This window comes from Aethalodelphis obliquidens, unplaced genomic scaffold (assembly GCF_003676395.1).
Source record: "Aethalodelphis obliquidens isolate GAN/ISIS:26980383/991018 unplaced genomic scaffold, ASM367639v1 scaffold30, whole genome shotgun sequence".
In the NCBI taxonomy this organism is placed as follows: domain Eukaryota; kingdom Metazoa; phylum Chordata; class Mammalia; order Artiodactyla; family Delphinidae; genus Aethalodelphis; species Aethalodelphis obliquidens.
The window spans coordinates 3536101-3563140 of NW_020837974.1; the positions used below are offsets into that span (position 1 = coordinate 3536101).

General features: G+C 52.4%; 1 protein-coding gene across 2 annotated transcripts in view; it reads right to left on the reverse strand.

Annotated features, from left to right (window-relative positions):
- Nucleotides 1–8562: 8562 nt before the first annotated feature.
- The window catches only part of MMD2 (monocyte to macrophage differentiation associated 2), a 49350-nt gene continuing 30872 nt past the window's right edge, over nt 8563–27040 (reverse strand). Inside the window, exons 2-7 of one of the 2 annotated variants that reach the window (XM_027125659.1) lie at nt 25011–25092; nt 22887–23047; nt 18955–19029; nt 14058–14159; nt 13173–13242; nt 8563–9507 (exon numbers count right to left, since the gene is read on the reverse strand). In XM_027125659.1, coding sequence (XP_026981460.1) covers nt 9304–9507; nt 13173–13242; nt 14058–14159; nt 18955–19029; nt 22887–23047; nt 25011–25092 — 694 coding nt within the window. In that variant the 3' untranslated portion in view covers nt 8563–9303. Of the gene's footprint in view, nt 9508–12947; nt 13243–14057; nt 14160–18954; nt 19030–22886; nt 23048–25010; nt 25093–27040 lie in introns of those variants that run through there. The other variant, XM_027125658.1, reaches the window with a different exon arrangement.

A 27040-nucleotide genomic window follows, 5' to 3' on the forward strand; every position in this document is an offset into this window, starting at 1 on the left:
GCTGAAGCCCAGATTCTGAATTCCTGACTGACAGAAGCCATGAGAGGCATTGATGATTATTTGTTGTTTTAAGACCGTATTTTAGGATAATTTATTAGACAGCAATAGACAGCTAATACAGGGTTTTTACTTTATACTTTTCTAAATATTCCAAGTTTTCTACAACGAACAGTGGCTGCTTTTATAAAAAGATTCGACCCGTGTTATTTTTAAGAAGACAACTGGGCAAGCATGAGGCATCTTGAATTTTTATTTATTTAAGTTCTTTCTACTCCACTGGAGACAATCACATTCACCAGCAGGGTTATTCTTCTTAATACAAATGTTTATCAAATATCTTGTTAATACAAAAATGGCAAAATCTCACAACCACAGAAAGGGTCCAGTACCAGCAGGACAGTTTTTAAAAGTCATGCCACAAATGCCAATCTCAACACTGTAGACACGATAGGTGTATAAAAGTCAGTAGGAAAGACAATCAGAGCTCCTGTTCCCCCCTCAAGAAAGGCCTTAACAAGCAGCAGGACCTACACCTGCACAGAAGGAGGCAGATTCCTCTTGAAACCTCGTGGCAACGAGGCCCCAGAAGGACATTAAGAAGATGTCTTCACCTGCTGCCCCAGAGCTCAGCCCTCGGGAGCAAGACAGCCCAGCACCATGGGAGGAGGAAGATGCAACACCCAAGGACCACGACCTGGATCCCAGGCCCTGCCCCGCTGGACCACCCTGGGCAAATCACTTAGCCTCTCTGAGCAGTCTCAGTCTCCCCGTGTAATATGCAAACAGTAATTTCATCTTGCCAGGTTTTGCAGGGAGAAATATATGAGAACACGGATGAGAATGAGCACGTTTGTGATTGTGTGTATCTGACCTGTTAATTATGAAGAGGGGACGGAACACAGAAAAGTGTCCATAGGGTGAAGGCTGCAGCTCACTGGTAAACCAGCTTCCAAAAACGTTAAGCTCTGGGGTGCAGCCTTTGCCGATTTCCACGGTGTAAATATTCCCACCCTGACCAGTCTCACACGAGCCACGGTTTAAGGACTTTCCAAGTTCCTGAATACCTAGCATTCGGTCTCCAGGGCGCCACACGCATGTAAAGCACACCGGTGCCCTCTGTGACTTCTCACCTCCCACCGGCGGTTGACAGTGTCAAACAGGGTGGCGTCTGCAGCACCCCCTCCACAACCCGCACGCATCTCCCTCCTGTGCCACCAACCAGACCACCTGCAGGACAGACACACGCCCCTCCCTCCTCCACAGCTCACACCTTACGCCAGGGTTGACTTTTCCTAACCTCCCAGATAATCCAGCTCTCTGGCGGCACCCAGGCAGGAGGTTCCTGGATGCCCAGACTCCCTCGGGGACAGGGACAGTGGCCAATTGTAGGAAATCATCAGCCCAATGACAGCAGGAAGGTGGCGGCCAGGACTGGGCAGCCCGAGAGCAGGAAACAAATTTCACCTATCGTCTTCGCGTGGCCTAAAGAAAACGCGCTCAATATGAGGGAAAACTTTATGTCGAAAGATCCTCATCACAGAGCTATGTTTATCACCTGAATTAAAAGCACGATTAGAGAAATTGTGGTGGGCTTCCCTGGTGGCGCAGTGGTTGAGAGTCCGCCTGCCGATGCAGGGGACACAGGTTCGTGCCCCCGTCCGGGAGGATCCCACATGCTACGAGCGGCTGGGCCCGTGAGCCATGGCCGCTGAGCCTGCGCGTCCGGAGCCTGTGCTCCGCAACGGGAAAGGCCACAACGGTGAGAGGCCCGTGTACCGCAAAAAAAAAAAAGAAAGAAAAGAAATTGTGGTACACCCGCTCAATGTAGACTTTTAAAATAATGTTTATAAAGGGCTTGAAATAATAAGAAAAAATACTCAGAAAGGTAAGGAAAAAGGTAGGGTGTAAAGATGTCTATAGCAAGAGAAGAAAACACCGAAGTTTAAAAGTACACATTGAGTGGAGAGAACAGAAAGAAACAGGTGAGTGGTTGGTTACCTGAGGCAGACACTGCCAACTATTCTCTACCTGTCTAGCGTTCTGAAATTTTTATAGTAAGTGTATATTTTTTCCAAAGCTTTTATTGATACTTTATTTTAAATGTATTTATTTTTGGCTGCGTTGGGTCTTTGTTGCTGCGTGCGGGCTTTCTCTAGTTGCGGCGAGCAGGGGCTACTCCATCGCAGCGCGCAGGCTTCTCATTTCAGTGGCTTCTCTTTGTTGCGGAGCACGGGCTCTAGGTGCATGGGCTTCAGTAGTTGTGGTGCGTGGGCTCAGTAGTTGTGGTTCACAGGCTCTAGAGTGCAGGCTCAGTAGTTGTGGCGCATGGGCTTAGCTGTTCCACGGCATGTGGGATCTTCCCGGACCAGGGCTCAAACCTGTGTCCCCTGCACTGGCAGGCGGATTCTTAACCACTGCACCACCAGGGAAGTTCAGTAAGCATATATTTTTATAATGAAAACATCTTTAAGGAAACAACCCCCCTTCCAAGTCACTTGGATATGTACTCCCACAAATGAGTCTCAGGGTCCCTCCTTGAGGCCACCCTGACATGTGAAGACCTTGTCTGTTTCACCGGGGTCCTGTCTCCTTCACCCTGGGGGCTGCAGACCCACTCAGGGCAGAGGCAAAGCTCGCTACAAACTTGAGTTGGAAAAACTAGCCCGAGAGCCTCCCGGGAGCGCTCCGAGGTATCTTCCGATGTGCAGAGACACCAAGAGTAAAGGCCAGGGCGGTCAGTGTCCCCGCGGAGCCTGGTAGTGAACTTGCCTCTTCCGGCCCCAGATGTAAAGGGACCTAGACTACAGGAGGCTCCCGCGCCAAGCCTTCCCAGCCTCAGGGAGGAGGAGGTGGGCCCCAAGCCAGACCAAGCTCAAAGTCGCCCGTTCCTCCCAAGCACGTGTCTGAGCACCTACTAAGCGCTGGGCGCTCTGCTGGGCACTGGGCATTGCCAACAGTCGACAGCCACGGGGCCTGCCCTCAACATCGAGAGGGCACCCCAGACCACTGCTCACACCCCTCCTGCCTCTCTGTCCTGCCCACGTCTCCAGGTTCAGCTAAAATTAGACAGCATTGGTCTACGATAAGGACCGCTGACAGAGCGTCTCCAGATGTAAAACAAAGGGGACAACTCCGGATCCAGCCCTGGTTCTTTCTTTTTTTTTTTTTGGCGGTACGCGGACCTCTCACTGCTGTGGCCTCTCCCATTGCGGAGCACAGGCTCTGGACGCGCAGGCTCAGCGGCCATGGCTCACGGGCTTAGCCGCTCCGCGGCATGTGGGATCTTCCCGGACCAGGGCACGAACCCGCGTCCCCTGCCTCGGCAGGCGGACTCTCAACCACTGCGCCACCACGGAAGCCCTTACCCCTGGCTCCTAACCACGTTTAGTCTGGGCCCACGGGCCCCCCAAGACCCTTCCAGGGGGTTCCCAAAGTCAACCTGTTTTCATCACGATCCTACGACATTATTTGCCTCTTTCCCACCCATGCTTTCACGCAAAGCTCTCCAGAGGCTACGGGATGGGTGATGTCAGAAGCCACAGAGCCAAACGCAAAAGCAGACGGGAGACTCGGGGGCCCTCCGTTAAGCCAGACGTTCAAGAGATTTGCAAAAACACAAATGATGCCACTCTTCCCCCTAAATCTTCTTGTGTTTGGAAACAATACCGTTATCTTTAATAGAAAAATGTTACTTATGTTAACGTGCAATGAGTTTATGAATTAATAGGCATTTTAATTTCTCATCCTGTATGATGAATGTTCATAGATAGAGCCCATAAACAGAAGTTCTTTGGTGTCCTCAGTGGTTTTTAAGAGTTCAAAGGGGTTCCAAGCCCAAACAGTTTGAGAACCACTGATCTACCAGCATCATCCAATAGAACTTTCAGCCACGATGGAAATGATCTATGGCTAGGCTGTCCAAAAAGGTAGCCACTGGCCCCGTGGGGCTACTGAGTACTTATGATGCGGGTAGTTAACTGACTTAAAGAGCCACCTGCATTTAACAGCTACCATCCCGGACAGCCTTGCTGTTGACGATGTCTCTTATTTCTCTGTCCATTCGGGATTCTTTATTTCTACTTTCCCTTCACAAGTTACTTAACCTCTCTGAGCCACAGTCTCCAAATCAGTAAAATGGGCTCATACCTGCCTCTCAGAGTGACAGTAAAGACCATGGAAATCACACAGGACTTGGGACTGAGCTAGGAAAAATCAGTGACAGGGCCCAGTTTAAGGAATGGCCTTGTGTATAAACGCAGGCTGCTGGGAGGGTTAACGTGAAACCACATGAAAAAGAGACAGTGAAAAGCAAGAGCACTGGTTAGGTCCCCAGCCCCTGGACACGAGTTCTGTCCCCTGGAGAACCTCACCACTAACAAGCAGGGCCGGGCCTCAGAGAAGATGAGCTCCAGAGCAGGGCTTCTGGAACCAGTGTCCAAACCACCCGGGAGTTTGCTGGAAGTTCAGACTCCAGAGTTCCAACTGCCCTTCCACCATGACCCGCTGGCTCAGCATTCCGGGGAGTGGGTGGGGATCTGGGGTCTGCAGTTTAGCATCTCCCTGGGTGGTTTTCTGCAGTTTAGCATCTCCCTGGGTGGTTTTCTGGCCAAACCCTAGGGCTGAGAACAGCTGCTCTGACTTCTTCCAGCAAAGCTGTGGCCTTGGCCCCGCAGGACAGAGCGGTTCTGTACACCAATCACAAGCTCCATTTTACAGATGAGGAAACTGAGGCACAGAGAATGAGGACTGGCCGGGGGCCTTGCACGCAGGCCAGTGTAGGGCTGGACTGGCTCCAGATTCCTGAGACAAAATTTCTGTGTGTCTCGGTGACAGGCCTGACCCCAGGACCCTTCCGAGCTGCATCCCTGGCCAGCCTCCGAGAGGACCACCACCGGGAAGCAGGGGGCAGTGGCGTGCTGGGCCTGGCTTGTACGCATCTTCAGGAATGTGCTCCGGTAGGGTGAAACGGGCCATGGTGGGGGAAGGGGGGTTGGTATTTACACCATGGAAATTGGCTGCAGGCCAGGGTGTGGGGTTTTTTGGTTTGTTTTTAATTATTGTTAAAAATTTTGAGCGTGGCTTTCCTCCCTGGAGGAAAGACTTGGGGGTAGTGGGTTTCCTTGGAAGCAGGAGATCTGCTCAAGGGACGTGACGGTTGGGGGTTAGAGAGTCCTGGCTTCAAAGCTTCGCTCTGCCGGTTCGAAGCTGGGTGCCCTTGGGAAAGTCGCCAAACCTCCCTGTGCTTTGGTTTCCTGCTTTGTAAGACCAGCCAGTAATCCTCGCCTCACGGGGTGGGAGTGAGGGTGCATGTGCGTCAGTGGAGGGAGCATCTCTAAAGCCACTGGCACAGAGACCGGCCCCCGGGAGGAGCGCCATGCAGGTAAGCCCCCGCCTCCCTCAGCTTCCTGCTCCTCCCGTGAGTATACCTGAGCAGGTGTGCACATGTGGAAGTGGCTGCTGGGGTTTCCACGGGCACCTTCCGGACCCCACAGACCCCGCGATGCTATTCCCAGAGCCTACATCTCAGCATCTGGTTACACAGTACGTGGCAGCAAATTTGACAGGTGCCTTTCTGACCAGGTCTCTAGACCCATCTCCCAGCCTCTGAGCTCCACCTGCCCCTCTGAGCACCCGTGGTGCCTGAAGTCAGCGTGGGTCTGTGGGCTGCCTGAGCAGCCCCTCTGCGTGTTCCCCATGGAGGCCCGGGCCCCAGTGCCGGCGCTCAGGCAGAGCTGCAGGAAAACATTCAGAACACTTTGGCTCTGGCAGACAGGTCTGGAAAAGAGCTGGCTAAGCGGAAGCCCAGGACTGCCACCTCCTAAGTCACCCCACTGTGCGGGGTACCGCAGAGCTCCAGACCCAGGCCCACCTGCAAGTCCCATCTCTGTCCCCCTCCCCGCCACGGCTTTCCTAGGGTTCTTTCCCAGCCTGAGCCCGAGGCTGATGGAAAGAAGGATGCTCAGCCCTGTTCCCAGCATACGTTCAATTTCCAATCAAGGCAGAAAGGCAGCTCTGGTCTATGATATTGATTTCAATCCCTCCCTGGCCTGAGGGGCTGGTGGCCCTAGGGACAGCCCTGAGCAGGTCCTGCTCTGGGCCTTTCAGGGAAACCCTGCCCGCTGGGGACCAGGCCTCCACCAGCAAGCGTGCCTGCTCTGGTTTGTCCCGACCATGGCCAATGGATTAACTAAGCAGGTGGTCAACTGCAGGCCTGGCCGCCAGCACGGGGTGCCATGGACGTGTGCTGTTGAAATGGGAGCCTCTCCCCACCCGCTTCACCTCCAGCCTCCGCATCAGCTCCCACCCCTCATTGCGCCGCGGCAGTGCCCAGCTCAGTAGCACTTGCCAAAGTGCCCGGAATGTCAAACAGGCCAGTCCGCTGCCAACTGCTCCCCTGGCTCCTTGGGGCAAAACAGCCGCCATGCTGGGTCGTCCTGGCACATGACAGCTTCAAGGAAGAGGGAGCTGGCGGGCATCTGAATTTCCAGTGTCGTGACCTCTCCACTCCACATGCCCAGGGCACAGCCTAGAATGCTCCTGGGACAGGGCCTTACCTAAGAAGAGACCGGCCTAAGGAACGTCTTTTCCTTTCCTGCAATGTTCGTGATATATCTGGAGGAGGTCCAGGGTCTAGGCTTGGATTAAATGGAATCCTGGGAAATTCACTCTCAGAATGATGCTGGGGAAGAGAGACAGTTCATGGGAAGCAGGTCCTGAATTGGAATGGGGGTGGGGGAGTGTGGTCAAGGCCACACAGAATACCCAGAATACCCTCCAGTGTCCTCACCAGCCTGTCCACAGTCAGAAATTCCACCATTAGTGATTCATTCCTTTGGGCAGCACAGGCTCCGTCCCCTCATTATCATTAGCAGGGGTTGCCTTCCAACCAAGGGAGCTAATTAGGACACCAGGCCTGATGTTTTACAGTCATTATCTTGCTGAATCTTCAAGCAACCCTGCAAGGGTAGCCTTATCACACCCATCTTACAGCAGAGGACACTGAGGCCCAGAGAGGTTAAGGAATTGGCCCAAGCCCTCAGCAAGGGGGTGATGCCGCAATTGGTCCCAAGTCTAGCAAGACCCAGTCCCTCCCTCCAGGAGCTCCTGGGTTGGGTGGCAGGTGCAAGTACCAGGGTGACAAAGGACAGGGCTCCGAGCGTGGGCAGGTGAGCCCAGGGGCTTTGGGGAAGCAGAGGAGGGAGCCCCTAAGTCAGAGGAAGGTCGGAAGTTCTTCACTGCTGATGCCCGAGTAGGGCTTTGAAGGATGTGTAGGAGTGAGTTGGGTGCATGACGGGTGAACAGAGTCCCCATCAGAGGAACCGGCACCCCAAAAGGTGTGGGAGATAACAGGGCAGGCTGTCTAGGGGAAAATGAAAGACCCAACACCCAGGAGGAGGAACAATGAGACGCAGGTACCAGAGGAGTTCAGCGGGGGTTGGGGGGCCAGTAAAGAGAGCCCGGGTCAGTGTCCCAAGCACCCAGCATTGGCCCTGTCACAGGGCTTTGGTCCCCATCAACCCCTTGATGACGGGACTGTCACCTCGGCCTGCCATGGTGCCACGCTTTGGGAGCTTTCCTAAACAGCATCCCAGAACCCACGTGACCCCTTCCCACCTCAGGCGCAGGCAGAGGTCAGGTCACAGTGTCCCTGCCCCCAGCCAGGGGCAAGCCTTGCCCTCCAGCCTGCCCTTCCCCCGCAAAGCTTCCCCTCCCCGCCCAACTCCAACCCTGACCCCAAATGATGGGAAGTACTTGGTGGGCTCCACAGGGCAGGTGTGCAGAACAGAGGCAGCTTCCAGGGTCTGGGAGTGTCAGTGTAGACACACACACACACACACACACACACACACACACACACACGCGGGCAAGAGGACAGAACATCCCCAAGGCATCTCCCAGCTCAGAACCTGCCTGCCTGAGGAGTGTGTCGGACAATTTAATACCGGCTTGGATGTGGGATTCCAGCTGCCGGAGTCCTGAAATACCCTGGAATGTACGAGAACTAAGCATAAGGCATCTTGTCTTTGCCCACTTGACTCTGGTTGGGAGTCGTAGGATGAAGCCTGTAGAATGAGACCGATCTTGGCCCAGAGAGTCTGAGATTCCAGGTCAGACCCCGGATCTAGGCCTGGATCCCTCCCAGTAAACGTCCCTGTGCCGGGTACAGATCGCTGGCCCAGCCCTGGGAGGGGGCCGAGGATAGGCCCCTGGAAGCCTTTTCTTTGGGCTACTGGGGGATTCAGAGGCTGGGGTAACCCAGTCACTCTGCCCAGATCCCTATCAAATTAGCCGAGGCCTTCTCTCTAGGGCTCATCGGAGGAGACTCCAAGGGCCGCTGATTGGCACCCGGTAAGAATCTGAACCACAAACCCTAAACCGGGAGCAAGTACACAAGTTCTTGGGGTCTGCCTGCCCCTCCCCATTCCCACCCCACCCCCAATGAATGGCTCTCATAATTTCGCTGGACTTTTCGGCATGAGAACAAATGGCCAAGTGACAGCTTTCCCATCCCCAACCACCCATTCCTCTGCACTGAGAACCAGCTACGGTGCAGTAGAGCGACAGGGGCTGCTCTGGGTACACTCGGTCTCCCCCCACGGGCCCAAACCGGCCCCTCTAGGGGATAAGCCTGCTCCCTGACATGGAGACACTGAACTGGTCTGGCCATGACCCCAGTGCAGAGCACACGGGGCAAGCAAGGCCAAGAGGTGCCATCATGAGTGCCAAGTCGATTGGTAGTGGCTTCCCAGAGCAGTCTTGGAAAGGATCCTGATACCACGCCATGCTGCAGTTGATTGGTGATGTCTGCCACGGTCGTGGATCTTCACCAGCCCTGATCTACAAGCTGGGCGACTTTCCCTGAGCAGGGGACAATTCCCCAGCCAGGACTTTGGTAGCAGAGAAGGAGGCCCTGGCCACCCAGGTATAACTAACCCACTAGACTCCCTGATAGATTTCTCAGGACCTTATAGGAAGCTCATATTGGCCCATCATTCCTCAACTGGCCAGGACCACGTCTGCCCCCTTTTCTGACAATGTTGTATTAGGAAACATTTGTCTAGAATAGAAACACATTACAGGGTTAATTTCTCCTCTGTAAAAATGACTAAATGCTTTCGTTCTCACCTAGGACACAAGGGGTGGTCTGGCTGTCACCAGAAGTAACCTTGGACCCATCAAAAAGCTCTACCCATAGGAGGGAAGACGGGGGGCCTGGGCGCTGGGCGCTGGGCTCAAGTTCGCAGAAGCACTCCCTGTGATGCTCTGCTCCAAAAGCCTAAATGTCCTGTGCAGGCTGACACCTCATTTGGACACCTTGGCCTGCAGGGTGCTGGGCAGATACAGGTACCTCCAGATGGCATAGTAGTGGGTACCAGCACCAAATGCCACAAAGAGATGCCAGATGGCGTGGGCAAAGGGGATCCTCCCGTCACTCTTGAAGAACACCGTGCCCAAGCAGTAGAAGACCCCTCCGGTCACCAGCTCCCAGATGCCCTCGGTGTTGGGCTGTCGGCAAGGACAAGGGTGAGCACAGGTCAGACGAGCAGCCAGCAAGACCAGAATCACCCAGCCATTCCCCCCCCCACCCAAGGCGAGAAGACGTGTGGACGGTGAGGCAGCCCAGAGCCCCAGGCGGGGCATCTCAACACGGTGACGTCATCAGTCCTCCCCACATTCATTCTCCAGTGTAACACATTTCTATCAAAATCGCAAAGAATATGTTCTAGCTTTGTTATCTTTTCTAAAAAGCAATCTATCTGGGTGTATCCCCAAAGAAGTGAAAGCAGAGACTCAAACAGGTACTTGTACATCCAAGTTCACAGCAGCGTTATTCACAGTAGCCAAAAGGTGGCAGTAACCCAAGTGTCCATCAAGAGAAGAATGGATAAACAAAGCGTTATTCACGTTACTTTATACAATGGAATATTATTCAGCCTTAAAAAGGAAGGAAACTCTGACACATGATACAACATGGATGGACCTCAAGGATGTTATGCAAAGTGCAATCAGCCAGTCACAAAAGGACAGATACTGTAGGATTCCATTTACGTGAGGTCCCCGGAGGAGTCAAGATCATAGTCAAGAAGTAGAAGGGTGGCTCCTGGGGGCTGAGGGTGGGGGAGGGGAGTTAGTGTGGAACGGGGACAGAGTTTCAGTTTGGGACGAGGAGAAAGTTCTGTGGATGGATCGTGGTGACGGATGCACGACAAGGCGAAGGTACTTCACGCCCCTGAATTGTACTTAAAAATGGTTAAGATCATAAATCCTACGCATATTTTATCACGCTTTTTTAAAGTAATACATACTCATGGCGAAAAATTTTAGAGAAAAATGAAGTGCAGCAAGAAAAAGGCAGCAGTCCCAGCCCCCTGAGGTGCGCACCATTGACACCGGGGTTTCTGTTGGTTATGGGGGCTCAACGGACAGGAGGGACGGAGGGAACGGGGAGTAAGAAGAGCCCACTGCCCCCTCTCCCTGAGCCCACTTCCCGCAGGTATCACCGCTCACCACCAGTAACGGTGTCTGCCGGTATCCTTCCAGAATTGCCTAGACACGCACGATATACCTACGGTCTGCACTTCATATACGTGTACGTGTGCAGAGGAACTAATCATTTTAGAAAAGGGGGCTCGCACCGTCCCTGCCGTCCTGAGACATCAGTTCCACGACAGAGTCTTGTGGAGATCAGGCTACATCCCCACGCGGAGGTCCACGCCAGTCTTTGGAACAGCTGGGTAGTATTTCACTGAACATACGTATAGTCACGCACCCAGTTCTCAAGCGGTGATACCTGAGTATTAAGGACATGTTACAGTAACACTTCCCAGCGCTTACTATGTGACAAGCCTTGTACACAGCGCAAGGGGCCTTACGTGAGGCAACTCATGCCATCTTCACAGCAATCTCACGAGGCAGGGTGACTATGTGACAGGCACGGACACACGCCCACGACAACATGCCAAGTGAGAAAAGCATGTTGTAGAACAGTGCGATCCCATTTTTGTAAAAGAAGAACAAACAAGTCGATACGTCCGCATAGCCACACAGACTTGCCTATGGATAAAAAATGGAGGGAATTCTCTGGCGGTCCAGTGGTTAGGGCTCAGCGCTTTCCCTGCCAGGGTTCAGTCTCTGGTCAGGGAACGAACATCCCGCAAGCCAAGTGGTGCAGCAAAAAAAAAAAAAAATGTAAAAGATACACAACGAACCATTAATGGTGGCTGCAGCTGGGGCATCACATTGGGGACGGGGTGAGAGGGGGATTTCAGCTCTTTTATGCATTTTCAGACAGGACTTATTTTTTGCAGTGAGTATGTATTTAAATATACACTTACAATATATGTATATATGTATTTAAATTATGTAATACATAATTTGATGAATATTATATAATTAATAGATACAACTTAAACATACATATTTAAACAAGTAAACTTGGCGGGGGGAAGGTAATCTGTAAAAATAAATACAAATCGCAGGGAAAATGTTGAGTAGGAAAACTAACGGGGAGAGATTTCACTGCCAAGTATTGAGATGCAACAAAAGCTAAAATAAGTAACATGGTTTGGCACTAGTATCAGAATAGGCCAACTTGTGAAACGGACCCACGTACACGTATATGAAGCTAACATATGATAAAAGGAACATTTTTAAATGGTAGATAAATAACTGCCTAATCGTTTGGGGAGGAATCACCGTATACATAAGAAACGGTGGTGGGAATACAGAGTTTAAAATTAAAAGTTAAACCGTAAAAGAAACAGGAGAAAATATAGGTAAATACCTATATAAACTTGGGAAAGGGAAGACCTTCCTAACCATAACACTTAAGGTAAAGCCATAAAATTAAAAAAAAAAAAAGGAAAAAAAAACCATGCTAGATTTGACTACATACATTTTCTTTAAGAGCTATGTATGGATACTAACACACTCAGAAATTTTTCACTTCAAAATATTTTCAACTTTAAAATAAACCGCTACTCATAGATAAGAGATTAACTTAGACAAAGATCAATGCCTCAAATATATATAATGTAATGTCATTTAAATTTATAGGGTACGTTATTTATTGGTCATTTCAAACAGATAACAGTCAATTTTAATTTTGGGGAAAAAAAAGAAATATCTATTTAAACACAAATTCCTCCAGCAAGATCTATAGGACATACGTCCTTTCTTCTTTTGAAATAATTTTATTAGCTATAATTGACACACATAAAATTCACCCTTTTAAAGTTCACAATCTAGTGGCTTCTCGACTACATACATTTTTAACATCTGCCAACAATAATCATTTAAAAGTAAGAAACTGTTACCTGGCCTAGGGAGGTACCAGCAGGCTGAGTTGACCGTGCCCATTTGACAGAAGGGACAACTGAGGCTCAGAGAGGAAAGGGGATCCACCCACGGCCACACAAGCTGCTGCTCTTCCATGGCTGGGGCCCTGAGGCCTCTCCCTGCAAGGCTCTCCTGCTCACAGGGCGAGGTGGTGCAGCCCAAAGATCCCGATACTCGGGGTTGGAGGTTACGGGGCCACATCCCAGCTCAGCCGCTTGAGGGCTGCATGTCCTTGGGCCAGTCACCTTCTCTCTCAGAACCTGAGCATCCTTGTTCATAAAACGGAGGTGGTCACATCCATCTCCAAGGACGCCTGGGGCGGGGAAGTAAGGTCCTGTGAGCAAGCTTCCTGCACGTCACAAGGGCTCAGGACGCACAGTAAAGAGGTCAACCTTCACGTGTCAAGAAGCAGCTTAGGGTGTGGAAGCATCAGAGGGGGTGTCAGAAGTCTGAGACTTGGCTCTGCCTCCATGGCCACCTATGTTATTATTATAGATTTAGTTTAGCGATCGGGTGCTTACTCTGCTCCAGGCACCATTCTAATCACTGTCCATGGGTTTTTCTTACTTGAGCCCTAAATAGGCGGGAACTGGAGCCCCGAGGGACTAACGAACTCACTGGAGGTGAAGCAGAGAGAGGAGGTGCCGTAGAACCGGGGAGCCGAGCCCTGGGGTGACCTGCACGTTCTCCTGCCTCAGCCCGCAAGTCACGCTGACCCCGGGCCTCAGTTCCCTCGTCTGCCAGAGGAGAAGGTTCAACCTGACAATCTCCAGAGTCACTGTGAGTCCCCGCCAGCCAGACAGGAGGCCCCACGCCGGGTGGGGGCAACTTACCATGGAAAGGATGACCAGGGCGGGGAAGAAGCCCATGACGACGTAGCAGAGCAGCTCCACGAGCTTGTACCTGCCAGGAAGACAAGCCATCTTGGCCTCAGGACAGCCTCCCCACGAGGGATAGCTCCCCGCTCGGGTTAGGAGGGGACACCCTGGCCGGAAGCGTGAGAGAAAGAGACTCCGCCCTCTGCCCAGCACTCCTGGGCCCAGATTTCATCCAGCTACACCCAGCAGGTGCTGGCAGAGTTGGGTGGCCATGGGAGGGTCTGTTTCCCTCTCTGAGACTTGGTTTCCACATCCATGAAACGGCATTTGAGGATTGCAAATGCTGGGCGTAGCATGCCTGTGGGTGCTTCCCATGCTCAACCCAGGGCAGACATTACTATTCGATCCCCGCACCTTTCCGCACAAGGCCCAAGCATCCACTCTCCATCCACCTGAGTGGCTGCACCAGCTGACACCTGTTTGCTGTCCCTGGAGTTTCCAGGAGTCTGTTATTCCCTTTGGCTTCTCTAGCTCTGCTTCTTTCCCACACTTAATCCCTCCCAGCTTGTCACTCAGCAGGATGGAAGGACGTGGGCAGCCCTGAGAGCCTCTCCCCCTTATCCGCTAACACAGCTTCGGGAAGGCAGGTAATACCTGACATCATTCAGTGGGTCTAGGAACCTACAACGCCTTTTTTTTTTTTTTTTTTTAACTCTTCAGATTGACCCTATGGGCTGTGGACCTGGTGGCCATCAATGGACCTGAACACAGGGATGCCAGGCACAGCTGAGCCCTCATGCTTCTGGGGTGACTCTGGGGTCTCGTCTCACTGGGGGCAGGGAGGAGGCCCTGACGGAGGCAGCCCCCCACCTGAGGCCACTCCCCCAAGCCCTGGCTTACCGCTCGTGGAAGAAGAAGACATAGACGGTGCCCACGGAGGCCATGACCCAGACCAGCCAACGCATGTGCGAGGCCCAGGGGCCCAGCTCGCGAAGGTTCAGCCTGGGGGGGAGAGCCGAGGGCACAGCCTGAGAAGGTTCAGCCTGGGAGGGAGAGCCAAGGGCACAGCCTGAGGCGGGCCCTGGGATCCAGCCCTCCACAGCCAGCCCGTCACAGGAACACCGACCCCAGAGAACCCCTGTCCCCACGGCCCCATGTGTGGGATGCGGCCTCTCACGGGAGGACACGTGGACAGACAGAAAGGGAAACGGAAACAATAGGCAATTATTAGAGCAAAATTAGCACAACTGATAACGTCCAAGCATTGAAAGAAAAGGGCATCTCAAGCCAGTGGGCATATAAACAAGTAAAGCCTGTCTGGAGAACGTATCGGACTCTGAAGGGCACTTAGCCCGTGGCCCAGGCACTCCAAGTTCAGGGGCTGGCCAGAGGAACGCTGTTTTGCGAGCACACAGAGGCACAGAAAAGGACATTCATCCCAGCATCAGTCCCTGTAGGAAACGCCTGAAAACCACTCAAACTGGCCACCGAAAGGGGATAGGAATATAAGGTGAGTGTCCCTCCAGGCTGGTTACTAACGTACTGACTCTCAGCTCTACGGTCACCCTTTTTGCTGGCTGGGTTTTTAACTGAGCTGGGCCTCACGAAGTTCTTCCTTTGCAACTGGCACAGCATCAAGTCTGTCGGTAGAGGCTGATGGAGAGACTTTGCAGAAGGAATTCCTTCTTTCCTTCCGGATTCCTGTGACTCTCTCCCCAGGCTCCCGGAAGGTGGGCTTTTCTCTCCACTGCTTGGCACAGGTGGTGTCTCCAGGGCCAGGCATCTGTGGGTCCCAGCCTCCTCCAGCCTTTGGCCTCTGTGTGTTTTCTCCAGCTGTTAGCTTAGGCACACAGTCGGGGGCCCCGGACAGTGCAGGCCTGTGCCCCGCCCCACACACACGCATTCCTGTCCAGCACGCCGACCGTCTTCAGCCTGTGCAGCCGTCTGCACAACTAAACTGCACGGAAACGCTCCAGATTCCTGCAGAGAGGGACTCTGGTTCCAGAAGAGGGTGGTTTTTCTTTTGCCCACCTCAATATTTATAACTCTACTGTGTTTGTTTTCCGAAGCACTGGGGAAGGAAGATTCTGTGTCACACTTGATCCTGCCAGTTTTTTCCATCCTTCGTGACATGGTCCTGCTGGCCTCGTGAATCCCGTGAATGACGTCTGTGTCCTCCGATTCTCTCTCTCTCAACCCCACATCCAAGCAACCGCCAAGCTCTGCCGACTCTTCCTCCTACAAAGCCCGCGAGCCAGGGCACATCTCCCCACCTCGGCACCTGTACCCCTCCTTCACGGCACAGTTGTGGTTCATTCTTTGTGTCAGTATCCTTGGGACAGTCAACGTCTGCATCCTCCGTGAGACTGTAAATCCCATGAGGAGAGAGAGTCTGCGTCTTTGCTCACAGCCGTATCTTCAAACACCAGCACGGGATGGGCACAGAGCCGGTGCCCGAGTGGTCACAGCCAGGGATAAAGAGTAGAAATCCAGGCACTGGATCAGCCAGGCGGGGGACAGTCAGAGGGCTATTCTAGAAATCTACATCGAGGAGAGTCACAGCAGCTGAACACAACACCTAGCTTTAGGGCTTCCCTGGGGGCGCAGTGGTTGAGAGTCCGCCTGCCGATGCAGGGGACACGGGTTCGTGCCCCGATCCGGGAAGATCCCACATGCTGTGGAGCGGCTGGGCCCGTGAGCCATGGCCGCTGAGCCTGCGCGTCCGGAGCCTGTGCTCGACAATGGGAGAGGCCACAACAGTGAGAGGCCTGCGTACCGCAAAAAAAAAAAAAAATAAAAACCTAGCTTTACTCTAATTGGCAACATCTGAAAAGAAACCTGAGATCACCTGGCTCCCAACAACTACAGGTGGTGCCTGGGGGTGACACGGGGCCATCAGGAGGCGGCCTTGTGGACTGAGTGCCCAGCCACGGCTTCTGGCTTCTCCCTCCTGCTCTCAGCTTCTCCCGTGGCTCCCACCTACCCACTCCAGCAGCAGCCCCTCACCCAGGACCAACACTGCTTCTCAGAGCCTCCATACGCCTGCCCACCTGGCATCCGACAACCAGAAGCATCCTGGTCGGCAGGACAGAAGCACGTCCCCTCCTCCCGCAAAGCCCAGCTGGGTATGGGGCTGCCTCTGACGATGTCTCCAGGCTGACGGCAGCAGGGCTGATTTCCTAACACTCCCGAGAGTCGCTGATTTCCTGGGGAAAGCTGATGCCGGAAACCCTGGCATCCGCCGCTCTACATCCCCTCTCCCCCACCTTCAGTCACTCAGTCCACTCAGTTTCCTGTAAATGTCTTTTCCATCCATCCATCCATCCATCCGTCCATCCATCCATCCACCCACCCATCCATCTATCCGTCCTCTCGACTCCAAGGCCGCTACCAGGGCCCCAGCCATCACAATCTCTCTCCCAGGTCCTTGCACCAGCCTCCTCACACCTCCCTGCTCCCAAGGCATCACCTTTAAGTCCAAAAAATAAAACTACATCAATATCCTGTTTCAAACCCCCAACCACTCCTCAGTGTAGACCAGCAGCTCCCGTCTGTACCCTGTTCACCACCACACCCGCACTACAATGACCAGAGGACCGTGGAGCAATAATCACCCTCAAACGCCGGTCACGGGAGGTGGAGACCTGTGGTTTATTCGCCCAGAGCACTGTCCAGCAAGCAGACTGGACGCTGACTCCTGCAATCATGACTCCACGACTCTCACCACATAATGTTGCCCGAAAGAAGCAAGATCCGAAGGAACGATGATCCCATTAACGTGAGGTAAGAAATCAGGCAAAACTACCCTATGATGGTAGATGTCAGGACTGTGGTTACCCCTGGGGGGCAGCGGACTGGGGAGGGGCTGGAGATGTTTTGTTTCTCCACCTGGGTGCTGGCTGCAGCGTATGGGAACTCACTGTGCATATCCCCCAGGCACGTTTCAAAAGCAGTTGTCGGGCTTCCCTGGTGGTGCAGTGGTTGAGAGTCCGCCTGCCGATGCAGGGCACACGGGTTCATGCCCCGGTCCGGGAAGATCCCACATGCCGTGGAGCGGCTGGGCCCGTGAGCCATGGCCGCTGAGCCTGCGCGTCCGGAGCCTGTGCTCCGCAGCGGGAGACGCCACAACAGTGAGAGGCCCGCGTACCGCAAAAAAAAAAAAAAAAGCAGTCGTTTTTGTGCGCACCGACAAAACCCGTTGATTAGTTGAGATGATAAAAAAGAACGCTCCGTTTACGACAGCCAAAAATGGGAATTCCCCAGGCAAAAATGGAACAAACCTCTGTGGCTTCCACTCCTCAGAGGCCAACGTGCAGATTCTCAGAGCAGCACACCTCCTCCAGGAAGCCCTCCTGAGGCCGCCTCTGCAGGGTGGTGCCTCCTCTGAGCTCGACGGCTGCATGCGCACAGGCCCGTGTCACCGTGTTGTCACTGTCCTGTCACAGAGCCCCTCTGCCAGCCAGAACCTTAGTGTCCTGACCCCCAGCACCGCCCAGCCACCCAGACACATTCAACAAGTGTGACTGGAACGGCCCTTCTCTCCTCACAGGGGCTCTGCAGGCTTCCCGGCTTTTTGCGTGTGACCTGAGTGTTTCTTTATTCCAGAACTTTCGAAAACCCTGAGGCACTTGCTGGGGGAGTTTATTTTTTGGTTTTTCTTTTTTAATTAATTAATTTATTTATTATTTTTGGCTGCGTTGGGTCTTTGCTGCTGTGCGTGGGCTTTCTCTAGTTGCAGCGAGCGGGGGCTATTCCTCGTTGCAGTGCACAGGCTTCTCATTGAGGTGGCTTCTCTTTGTTGTGGAGCACGGGCTCTAGGTGAGGGGGCTTCAGTAGTTGTGGCACGTGGGATCAGTAGTTGTGGCTCGCAGGCTCGGGAGTTGTGGCTTACAGACTTAGTGGCTCTGCAGCACGTGGGATCTTCCCGGACCAGGGCTGGAACCCCTGTCCCCTGCATTGGCAGGCGGATTCTTAACCACTGCGCCACCAGGGAAGTCCCCTGCTGGGGGAGTTTAAACTGGTACAATCTGTGGAGGGTGACTTGGCAACAGTTAGCCAAATGAGTACGGCCCACTCCTGCCCCGCAGCCGTCCAGTCCTCAAATTTACCCCACAAAGACCAGGCTTGGCCACATGAACCTGCTGTTTCTGTAGATCAGAAAAGCTTGCCTCAACAATTTCACCTGATTCGAGCCAACAGAACCAAGCACCTATGCTGAGTGGTACAACAGCAAGGACTTTCACTCCAGCCCTGTTTGTTATAGCAAAGGAAGGGGGAGTGCCTACGTCATAAATATTCATCAATAGGCGTGGCCGGGGAACATTATACTGCTGTGAAAAAAAAAAGAAAGAAAGAAAGAAATAAAAAGGAGTGGGGAAATCTTCAAGGTACTAATACGGAAAGATGTCCCCAAGTCCACGACTAAGAGAATGAAAGCAAACTGCAGTTTGTACGGTATCCTTCCTTTTGTATTAAAGTAGGAAAGTATAAGTATAAATATAAGGATATAAAATATAGGCATGTTGCGTGTATTTGCATATATACATATGCATATACGCAAATGTGTGTCTGTACATGTACTCATACATACACGTTTGCTCTTTCCTACACAAAAGCAGTCCGGAAGGATACACAGGAAACTGGTACTAAGTAGTTGCTTCTAGGAAGGAGAATGGGTGGTGGGTGTCTTTTTACCTACACGCTTTTGTGCCAACACATCACCCAGCCAAACACGAAGAAATTCAAACAAAGGAAAGAGAGGACGCCAGCCCTCCCAGGGACCCGCAGAGACACTCACCAGGGCGCGTAGGAGGCCGCGATGAAGAAATAGATGACCATGCGGTCGGACATGTGCAGACAATGCTCCACCGTCCTGTGGCAGAGAAGGCGAGTTACGGGCCCTGCCCTGGACCAACGGGCTTTGGGGGAGCCTGGGCTCGGGGCTGACGCACCTCCGTCCACCATGACCCCTCGGGCCTCGGTGTCCCCATCTGTGAGTGACCAGAGCAGTGGTTTTCCAACCAGGCTGCCTGTCACCCTAGGAGTTGAATGGAGACACCTCGGGGGTACCACCGAAGACCCTCCTCACCCTGACAGCCTCCTCCCATATTTTAATCAGAGAAAGTCTGCATTCTGTTTTATATTCTGGGCTTTTTGAAAGATTTCAAATGATAAAGAATTCAGTAGCTTAAAAAAAAAATGTGAGACACAGACTCACAGATACAGAGGACAAACTAGTGGTTACCAGTGTGGAGAGGGAAAGGGGGAGGGGCATCATGGGGGAGGGGATGAAGAGGCACAAACCATTACGCATAAACTAGGCTACAAGGGGGATTCCCTGGCGGTCCAGTGGCTAGGACTCAGCACTTTCATTGCGGTGGCCTGGGTTCGATCCCTGGTCGGGGAACTAAGATTCCACAAGCCGTGCAGCACGGCCAAAACACTAAATGAATAAATAATAAAATAAAATAAGCTACAAGGATGTATCGTACAATCCAGGGAATATAGCCAGTATTTTGTAGTAACTATAAATGGAATATAACCTTTAGAAACATTGTGAATCACCACGTTACATACCTGTAACTTATATAATACTGTACGTCAGCCATACTTCAATTAAACAATGAAAGAAATTCAAGGACCTACTGTATAGCACAGGGAACTATACTCAATATTTTGTAATAACCTATATTGGAAAAGAATCTGAAAAAGAATATATATATATACAAACACACATATATGTATGTATAACTGAATCACTTTGCTGTGTACCTGTTAACTAACACAACATTGTAAATCAACTATACTTCAATTAAAAAAATAAAATAAAAATAAAAATGAACTTTAAAATGCATACTCAGGGCTTCCCTGGTGGCGCAGTGGTTGAGAGTCTGCCTGCCGATGCGGGGGACATGGGTTCATGCCCTGGTCCGGGAAGATCCCACGTGCCACAGAGCGGCTGGGCCCGTGAGCCATGGCCGCTGAGCCTGTGCGTCCGGAGCCTGTGCTCCGCAACGGGAGAGGCCACAACAGTGAGAGGCCCGCGTACCGCAAAAAAAAAAAAAAGCATACTCAATAGAAGTCTAGCAAGCAGAAGAAAGTACGGAAAATTAAATGTTTATTAATTCTATTCTATTCTCCTTTCATTAAAGAAAAATAAGTGCAAAACCAACAAACCTAGGTGCCCCCTGAAGACCCTCTGGGTTCTGGCATTCTGGTTCAGGTCCAGGCTCTGAAGCCATAAGACCTGGGTTCGAATCCCAACCCTACCACAGAGGGACTAGGGCCTTGAGCAAGTTACTTACCCTCCCTGGTCTCAGCTCCCTCAGCTGTAAAACAGGGAGGACACTGGCCACCTATCGGGGTCGCTGTGAGGACGAAGAGGGTCAGGACTCAGCACAGCGCATAACAGGAAGTGCTCATAAACGTTACTGTTTCCCTTATGACCTCCCCTTGAAGAGCAAATTACAGTCATCAATACCTCTGACCAGTGTGGTAGCCAGCCTCCAAAATGGTACCCAAGGAGCCCCACTTTCTGGTCCTCACACCTGTGTGCGGCCCCTCCCACAACAAATATGGCAAACATATGGAAACAACAGGAGGTTGCAGAAACGATGGTGTGTGGTTTCTAAGGCCAGATCATAAAAGAGATCACAGCCTCTGCCTTGTTCTCCTGAATCACTAACTTTGGGGGGGGGACGAGCCATGTGGCCGAGGGGAGGTCCACGTGGGAAGGACTGAGCACCCCCAAGCATCCAGCACTGACATGTCAGGCCTGGGAGGGAGACACCTTGGAAGTGACTTCTCCAGCCCAGGTCCAGCCTTCAGATGATGGCAGCCCCGGGCAGCATCACGACTACATCAGCAATCTTGAACCAGAAACACACATCTAAGCTCCCAAATTCCTGCCTCTCTGAAGCTTTGAGAAAGAATCAGGGTTTACTGTTAGTTGAAGCCTCTACTATGATTCAGGGTAATTTGTTACGCAGCAGTGGATAACTAGTACAAACTGTGATTCTATCTAGCGACTGCAGCCTTCATTCAATTTGGCCGTGTTTCTATCTGATGCTGGGCTAACTGCAAGTCTTCCTAGAAATAAAAAGAATAACAACAGCTGATACATACAGAGCACATTCTATAATCAGAGCACCGTTCTAAGCTCTTTACGGGCATTAACTCTGTAATCCCACCTAGGAGGCAGGGACCATACTTTTCATCCACCACGTCACAGATGAGGACACTAAAGGGCAGCACCGTCACACCACTGGTAAGTGGGCCCCAAACCCAATGACCGCTGTCTTTAGAAGAAAAAGGAGAGGGAGATTTGGACACAGAGACACACGGGGAGGAAGGCCTGTGAAGACAGAGGCAGAGATTGGAGTGATGGTGCCACAAGCCAAGGAACCATGGGAACCACCAGAAGCTGGAAGAGGCAGGGGAGGGTCCTCTCGTAGAGACATGGCCCTCCTGATACCCTGATCTCGGGTTTCTGGCCTCCTAACTATGAGAGGCTAAGTTCCTGTTGTTTCAAGCCCCCCAGTGTGTTGTAATTCATTACAGCAACCAGGAGCCACAGAGAGGAAAGAATGGGGACAGGAGGGGCTGGGATACAGCAGAGTCACAGGGATTCTGGGGGCAAGAGGGGGCATTGGACAGGGGACCAGTGGTCACTGCAGCTGCTACAATGGACCAGAGCGTCCCCTCACTTTATGGGGGCCCTGGAAACCCAGAATCAACACTGGCTTGGACACAACTATGTGACCTTGCGCAAGTCACATTCCAGATTCAGTGTCATCAGCCACAAGACAGGGATTCTACAAGCTGCAACGTGGTTGAGCCCAGGACATCACGGTCAGTGAAAGAAGCCAGTCACAAAAGGCAGAAGCGTCTCAAGGTCCATCAACAGATGAAGCGATAAACAACGTGTGGTCCACCCAGACAGTGGCGTATGATTCAGCCTTGAAAAGGAAGGCGATTCTGACACCTGCTACAACACGGATGAACCCTGAGGACACTGGGCTCACGAAAGGATAAATATTATACGATTCCACTTACATGGGGTACACAGAGCAGTCAAATTCATAGAGACAGAAAGTAGAAGGGTGGGTGCCAGGGGCGGGGGAAGGGGGAATGGGGAGTGAGTGTTTAATGGCGACAGAGTTTCAATTTGGGAAGATGAAAAAGTTCTGGAGATGATGCTGGTGATAGCTGCACAGCAACGTGAATGCAGTCAACACTGCCGAACTGTACACTGAAAATGGTTACGATGGTAAATTTTATGTCATGTGTATTTATCACAATTTTTAAAAAATTAAGAACAAAACAAATCAAAATTAAAATCCAGGATTCTAATGCCTACATTGCAGAATTATTGGAAAGATGCAGAGGGACATCTGCAGAATGCCTGGAACCTAGGGGGCGCCCAGAAGGGGGCGATTACCATGACGATGATGAGGGTCCCTCACAATGACCCTGGGAGCGAGGGGCTTGTTCTTCCGGACTCGCAGAAGTGAGCAAACGAGGCAAATGAGGGTGAGGTGGTCCGCCCACGTGGCAGTCAACCCCGCCGGCCCGAGGCCAAGACGGCACAAGGCCTTCCATCCAGGGCCCCTCCTGGCTCAGCCAAGCGTGGCCCGAGGCATCCTGCCTCACCCCTCAGCCCACCGTGGGTCCCAGCCCTGGTCACCCCTCCAGGAGCTCGCCCCCTCCCATGGGCTAGGCAGCAGGCACCTGAGGTGGCTCTTCTTCCAGGAGATCGTGTGGAACACGGTGGACACCACGAAGAGCCCACAGAGGCCGAGGCCGTAGATCCAGGCAGAGATGGTCTCCCAGTCATCGTCCGACAGGAAGTAGAGGTTGGAGCTGCCGAGAATGCTGGGAATGATCCAGAGCTGGAAGCAGGGTGGAGGGAGGTGCTGCAGGGCCAGTCTTTGGGGTGGGGTCCAGGCAGATGTGGAGGGAGGCGCTGCAGGGCCAGCCTTCGGAGCGGGGTCCAGGCAGATACAGAGCCCCTGAGCAACCCGAGCCTTTTCTCCAGACCTGCGCTGTCCAACAGAACTTCCCACGACGGAGGGAAGGTTCTAGACCTGCACCATCCAGAACTTCCTGTGATGGTGGGAAGGTTCTAGACCTGCGCTGTCCAGCAGAACTTCCCACGACAGAGGGAAGGTTCTAGACCTGCACCATCCAGAACTTCCCGTGATGGAGGGAAGGTTCTAAACCTGCACCATCCAGGAGAACTTCCTGTGATGGTGGGAAGGTTCTAGACCTTCACTGTCCAACAGAACTTCCCATGATGGAGGGACGGTTCTAGACCTGCACCATCCAGAACTTCCTGTGATGGTGGGAAGGTTCTAGACCTTCACCTGATGGAGGGAAGGTTCTAGACCTGCACCATCCAGAACTTCTTGCGATGGTGGGAAGGTTCTAGACCTTCACTGTCCAACAGAAATTCTATGATGGAGGGAAGCCTCTAGACTCTGGACTGCCCAACAGAACTTCCTACGATGGTGGAAACATTCTAGATTGGCACTGTCCAGTATGGGAGCCACTAGGCACACGCCGCTACTGAGCACTTGAAATGTGACTTGTACCACTGAGGACTTGACGTTTTCATTTTAATTGGTTTCAATTTCAATTCCAACAGCTACACGAGGCCAGAGGCTACCCTACTGGACAGCGTAACTCTACAGAATATCGTGGTAAAACAGGAAGCCAAGATCTCCTCTCTGCAAGAAGCATCTCTGGCCACTGCCCCCGACCCCCTGGGTCCACGGATACCCCAGCCTCCCGGTCAGGGCACCCCGCTGCATGCCCCTGTGCTGTTGCACCTGTGGTTCTCTGTGAAGAAGGCATCCCTCCCTATCATGTCCACCTGGAAAACTCCTCACTCTTCGAATCCTGGTTTATCCATCGTTCCCTCTGAGAAGTCTCGGAACTCTCCGAAGCACTGGGGGTCCAGGGTCCCGGCAAGGGTTTGCCCAATTTCGTGTGTTAGGAGCCCTTTTTCTGGAGAGAGATTCTGCACCAGCCCCAGCCAGCAGAACGCTAACGTGGGTGGCGCAGGTGATTTTAGATTTTGTAGTCCCCACATTTTGAAAAGGAAATTACTTATAGGTGAAATTAATTTTAATATTTTGCTTAGTCCAATATATCCAAAATTTCATTTCAATGTGTAATTAATATGAAAAGTATTAAGAAGATACCTTACATTCTTTGCTTTCCACGCTAGGTCTTTAAAAGCTGGTGTGTATTTTATACTCACAGCACATGTCAATTCAGACAAGCTACATTTCAGTTGTATGAGGCCAGTGGCTACCAAGCTGGACAGCGTAGGTCTAGAGCTTCATTAAATCCTCAAAGGGGCCCATGAGCCAAAGGGTTAAGGACCACTGCCCAGAGAAGGATTTCTTACACAAGGCTGGGGTGGGGGGAGAGGGCAAGTATTCCAGGCAGAGGGAACAGCGTGTGCAAAGGCACGGGGTCATGCCTTCTATTACGGAAACAGCAGGTGTCTCAGAGCGCTGGAGCCTGGGGACAAGATCGTGGCAGGGGAAGGTGGGCCAACATAACACAAAGGCTAAGACCTATCTGGGAGCTTGCTACCGAGCCTGGATGCTGTACAAGTACCAGGGAACCACTGCAGGTTCTTAAGGTAAAAGAGAGGCACGCTCAACGCCTCCAATTTCCCCAAATGACCTTCCCCCGAGATCCCACACGCTCTTCCAAGGGCCATGGAAGCCTTGAGAACAGGCCACTCGGGACATGGCCGTGGAACGGAAACACAGTCTCTCCAAGGGCAAAGAGGCTGCGTCCCCAGACCCCTCTTCAGCTCTCAGCCCCCCCAAGACTCACAGCATGGGTGGCGCAGTTGGCGGCATGCTCGTACTCCGTGGGCTGGTACCTCCTGTGGGCAGGGACTCGGTGGTTCATGAACCTGCAAGGAGACACACAGTTCCCGGAAGCTTGGCTGGGAAGCCGGGAGCGGCCCGGGTCACAGAATTCCCAAGAGGCCTGAGGACCTCGGCCCCTGCTGGTGGGAAGAGGGTCCCCCTCCCCTCCCCTGCCGTCCCCTTTCCCTCCTCCTCTCCCCTCCCCCTCACGCTCCCCTCCCTCCCTCCCTCCCTCTCTCTTTCCATTACACTTTCTCTGCACTATCCAACATTTTGTGCTTAATCCCCAAAGTGGTGTTTGCTGAGTATCGGGTTGCAGGGAATTCCCTGGCGGCCCAGCGGTTAAGACTCGGTGCTTTCACTGCTGTGGTCTGGGTTCGATCCCTGGTCGGGGAAGCTGCGCGGCACAGCCAAAATAAATAAATAAATATTGGGTTGCAGCATCCTCTTCATTTCTTACTTTTAATTTGCTTTAAGCATAACAGACATACAATATAGCTCCCCAAGGTACGGCTGGATGGACTGCCACGTAGACACGTGCCCACGTGACCACCAGAGCCTCTTTTGCACACCCAAGAAAGCGGCTTTGTTACCGAACCCAGGTCCGGCCACTCGCCGCTCGAAAGCCAGTTCTCGAGAGACAAGTGTCGGTAGGAAAGGAAAGGTTGCTTTATTTTGGAGGCCGGCAATCGGCGGGGAGGGCGGACGCCTGTCCAAAGGCCGACTCCACCCCCCGCCGACAATCAGGGGACAAGAGCTTTCACAGACAGAGGGAGGGGCTACAGGCAGGAACAGCACAGTCAGCTCTGACAGTCGTCTTGAAATTGGTCATCAGTGGTCTGACCAGCGTCATCTCGATTATTTTAGGTACAGTTAATCTTCAGTTCCAGGGTCGGTTTGCTTCCATTTCTTTGGGCCAATTCTTGGAATTGTGGCAGCTTACGCCATGGCTACAGCCTGGCCATCATGTAGTTAACTTCTTCCACCTGGTGGGGAATTCAGTACCTATAAGACAGCTCACAGGATATGGCTCAGAATATTATCTATAGCCCTTGAGGAGGAACTAAAGGTCCTTGACTTTGCTTAATGACTGAACTATTATTATTTGGTCTCCTTTGACTGTGTTCCTGTGTTACTGCATTTTCTCACTTCTCTGATTAAACTTATTCTTTGGCTAAGTTTTTTCCACAGACAAAAGGCAGGTGGAGGACATTGCGGGGGGAGGGGCAAGGACCATAGCGTCCTGCTCCATTTCACCTTTATACCCCTTCCCAGGGGTACTGCCCGCCAAGGACACCCCCCTCTGACACTGCCACCATAGACTAGTTTTGCCTATTCTTGAACTTCCCATCAGTGGGATCACACAGCACACACCCTCTGGGTCTAGCTCCTTGGGCTCAGCGTGACTTTTGCCAGCCTCAGTAATTGGCTGTTTTCGTTGCAGTAGAGTATTCCACCCGGTGAGGGAACCACAAGTTATCTATCCCATCTCCTGGAGGCGGACGTTCCAGCCTGGAGCTGTTATGGTAACTCTGCTACGAGCGTTCACTGTAGTGAACATATGCATTCATTTCTGCTGGGCGGAGACGTGTGGAACGGCCAGGTGACTCTATGTTGACAATGAACATTCCTTTTTTTCTTAACTTTTTTTTTCTTTTCTGGCTGCACCATGCAGCCTGAGGGATCTTTGTTCCCGGACCAGGGATCGAACCCATGCCCCTTGCAGTGGAAGCATGGAGTCCTAACCACTGGACCACCAGGGAAGTCCCGACAATAAGCATTCCTGATGCTCTGGTGTCTTGGAATCTTCCAAGCCCCATCCACTGCCTCCGCCCCATTCTCTCACCTGATCCTCACGGGAGCTCCTGGTCCCTGCAGGCTACCATGGAGCCACAGAGCCACCACCATGCCGGGTTTACGGAGGGGAAGCTCCAGGGCAGAGTTAGGAAGTGACATCACCCAGGTGGGATGGGACGTGGCCACACCTGGCTG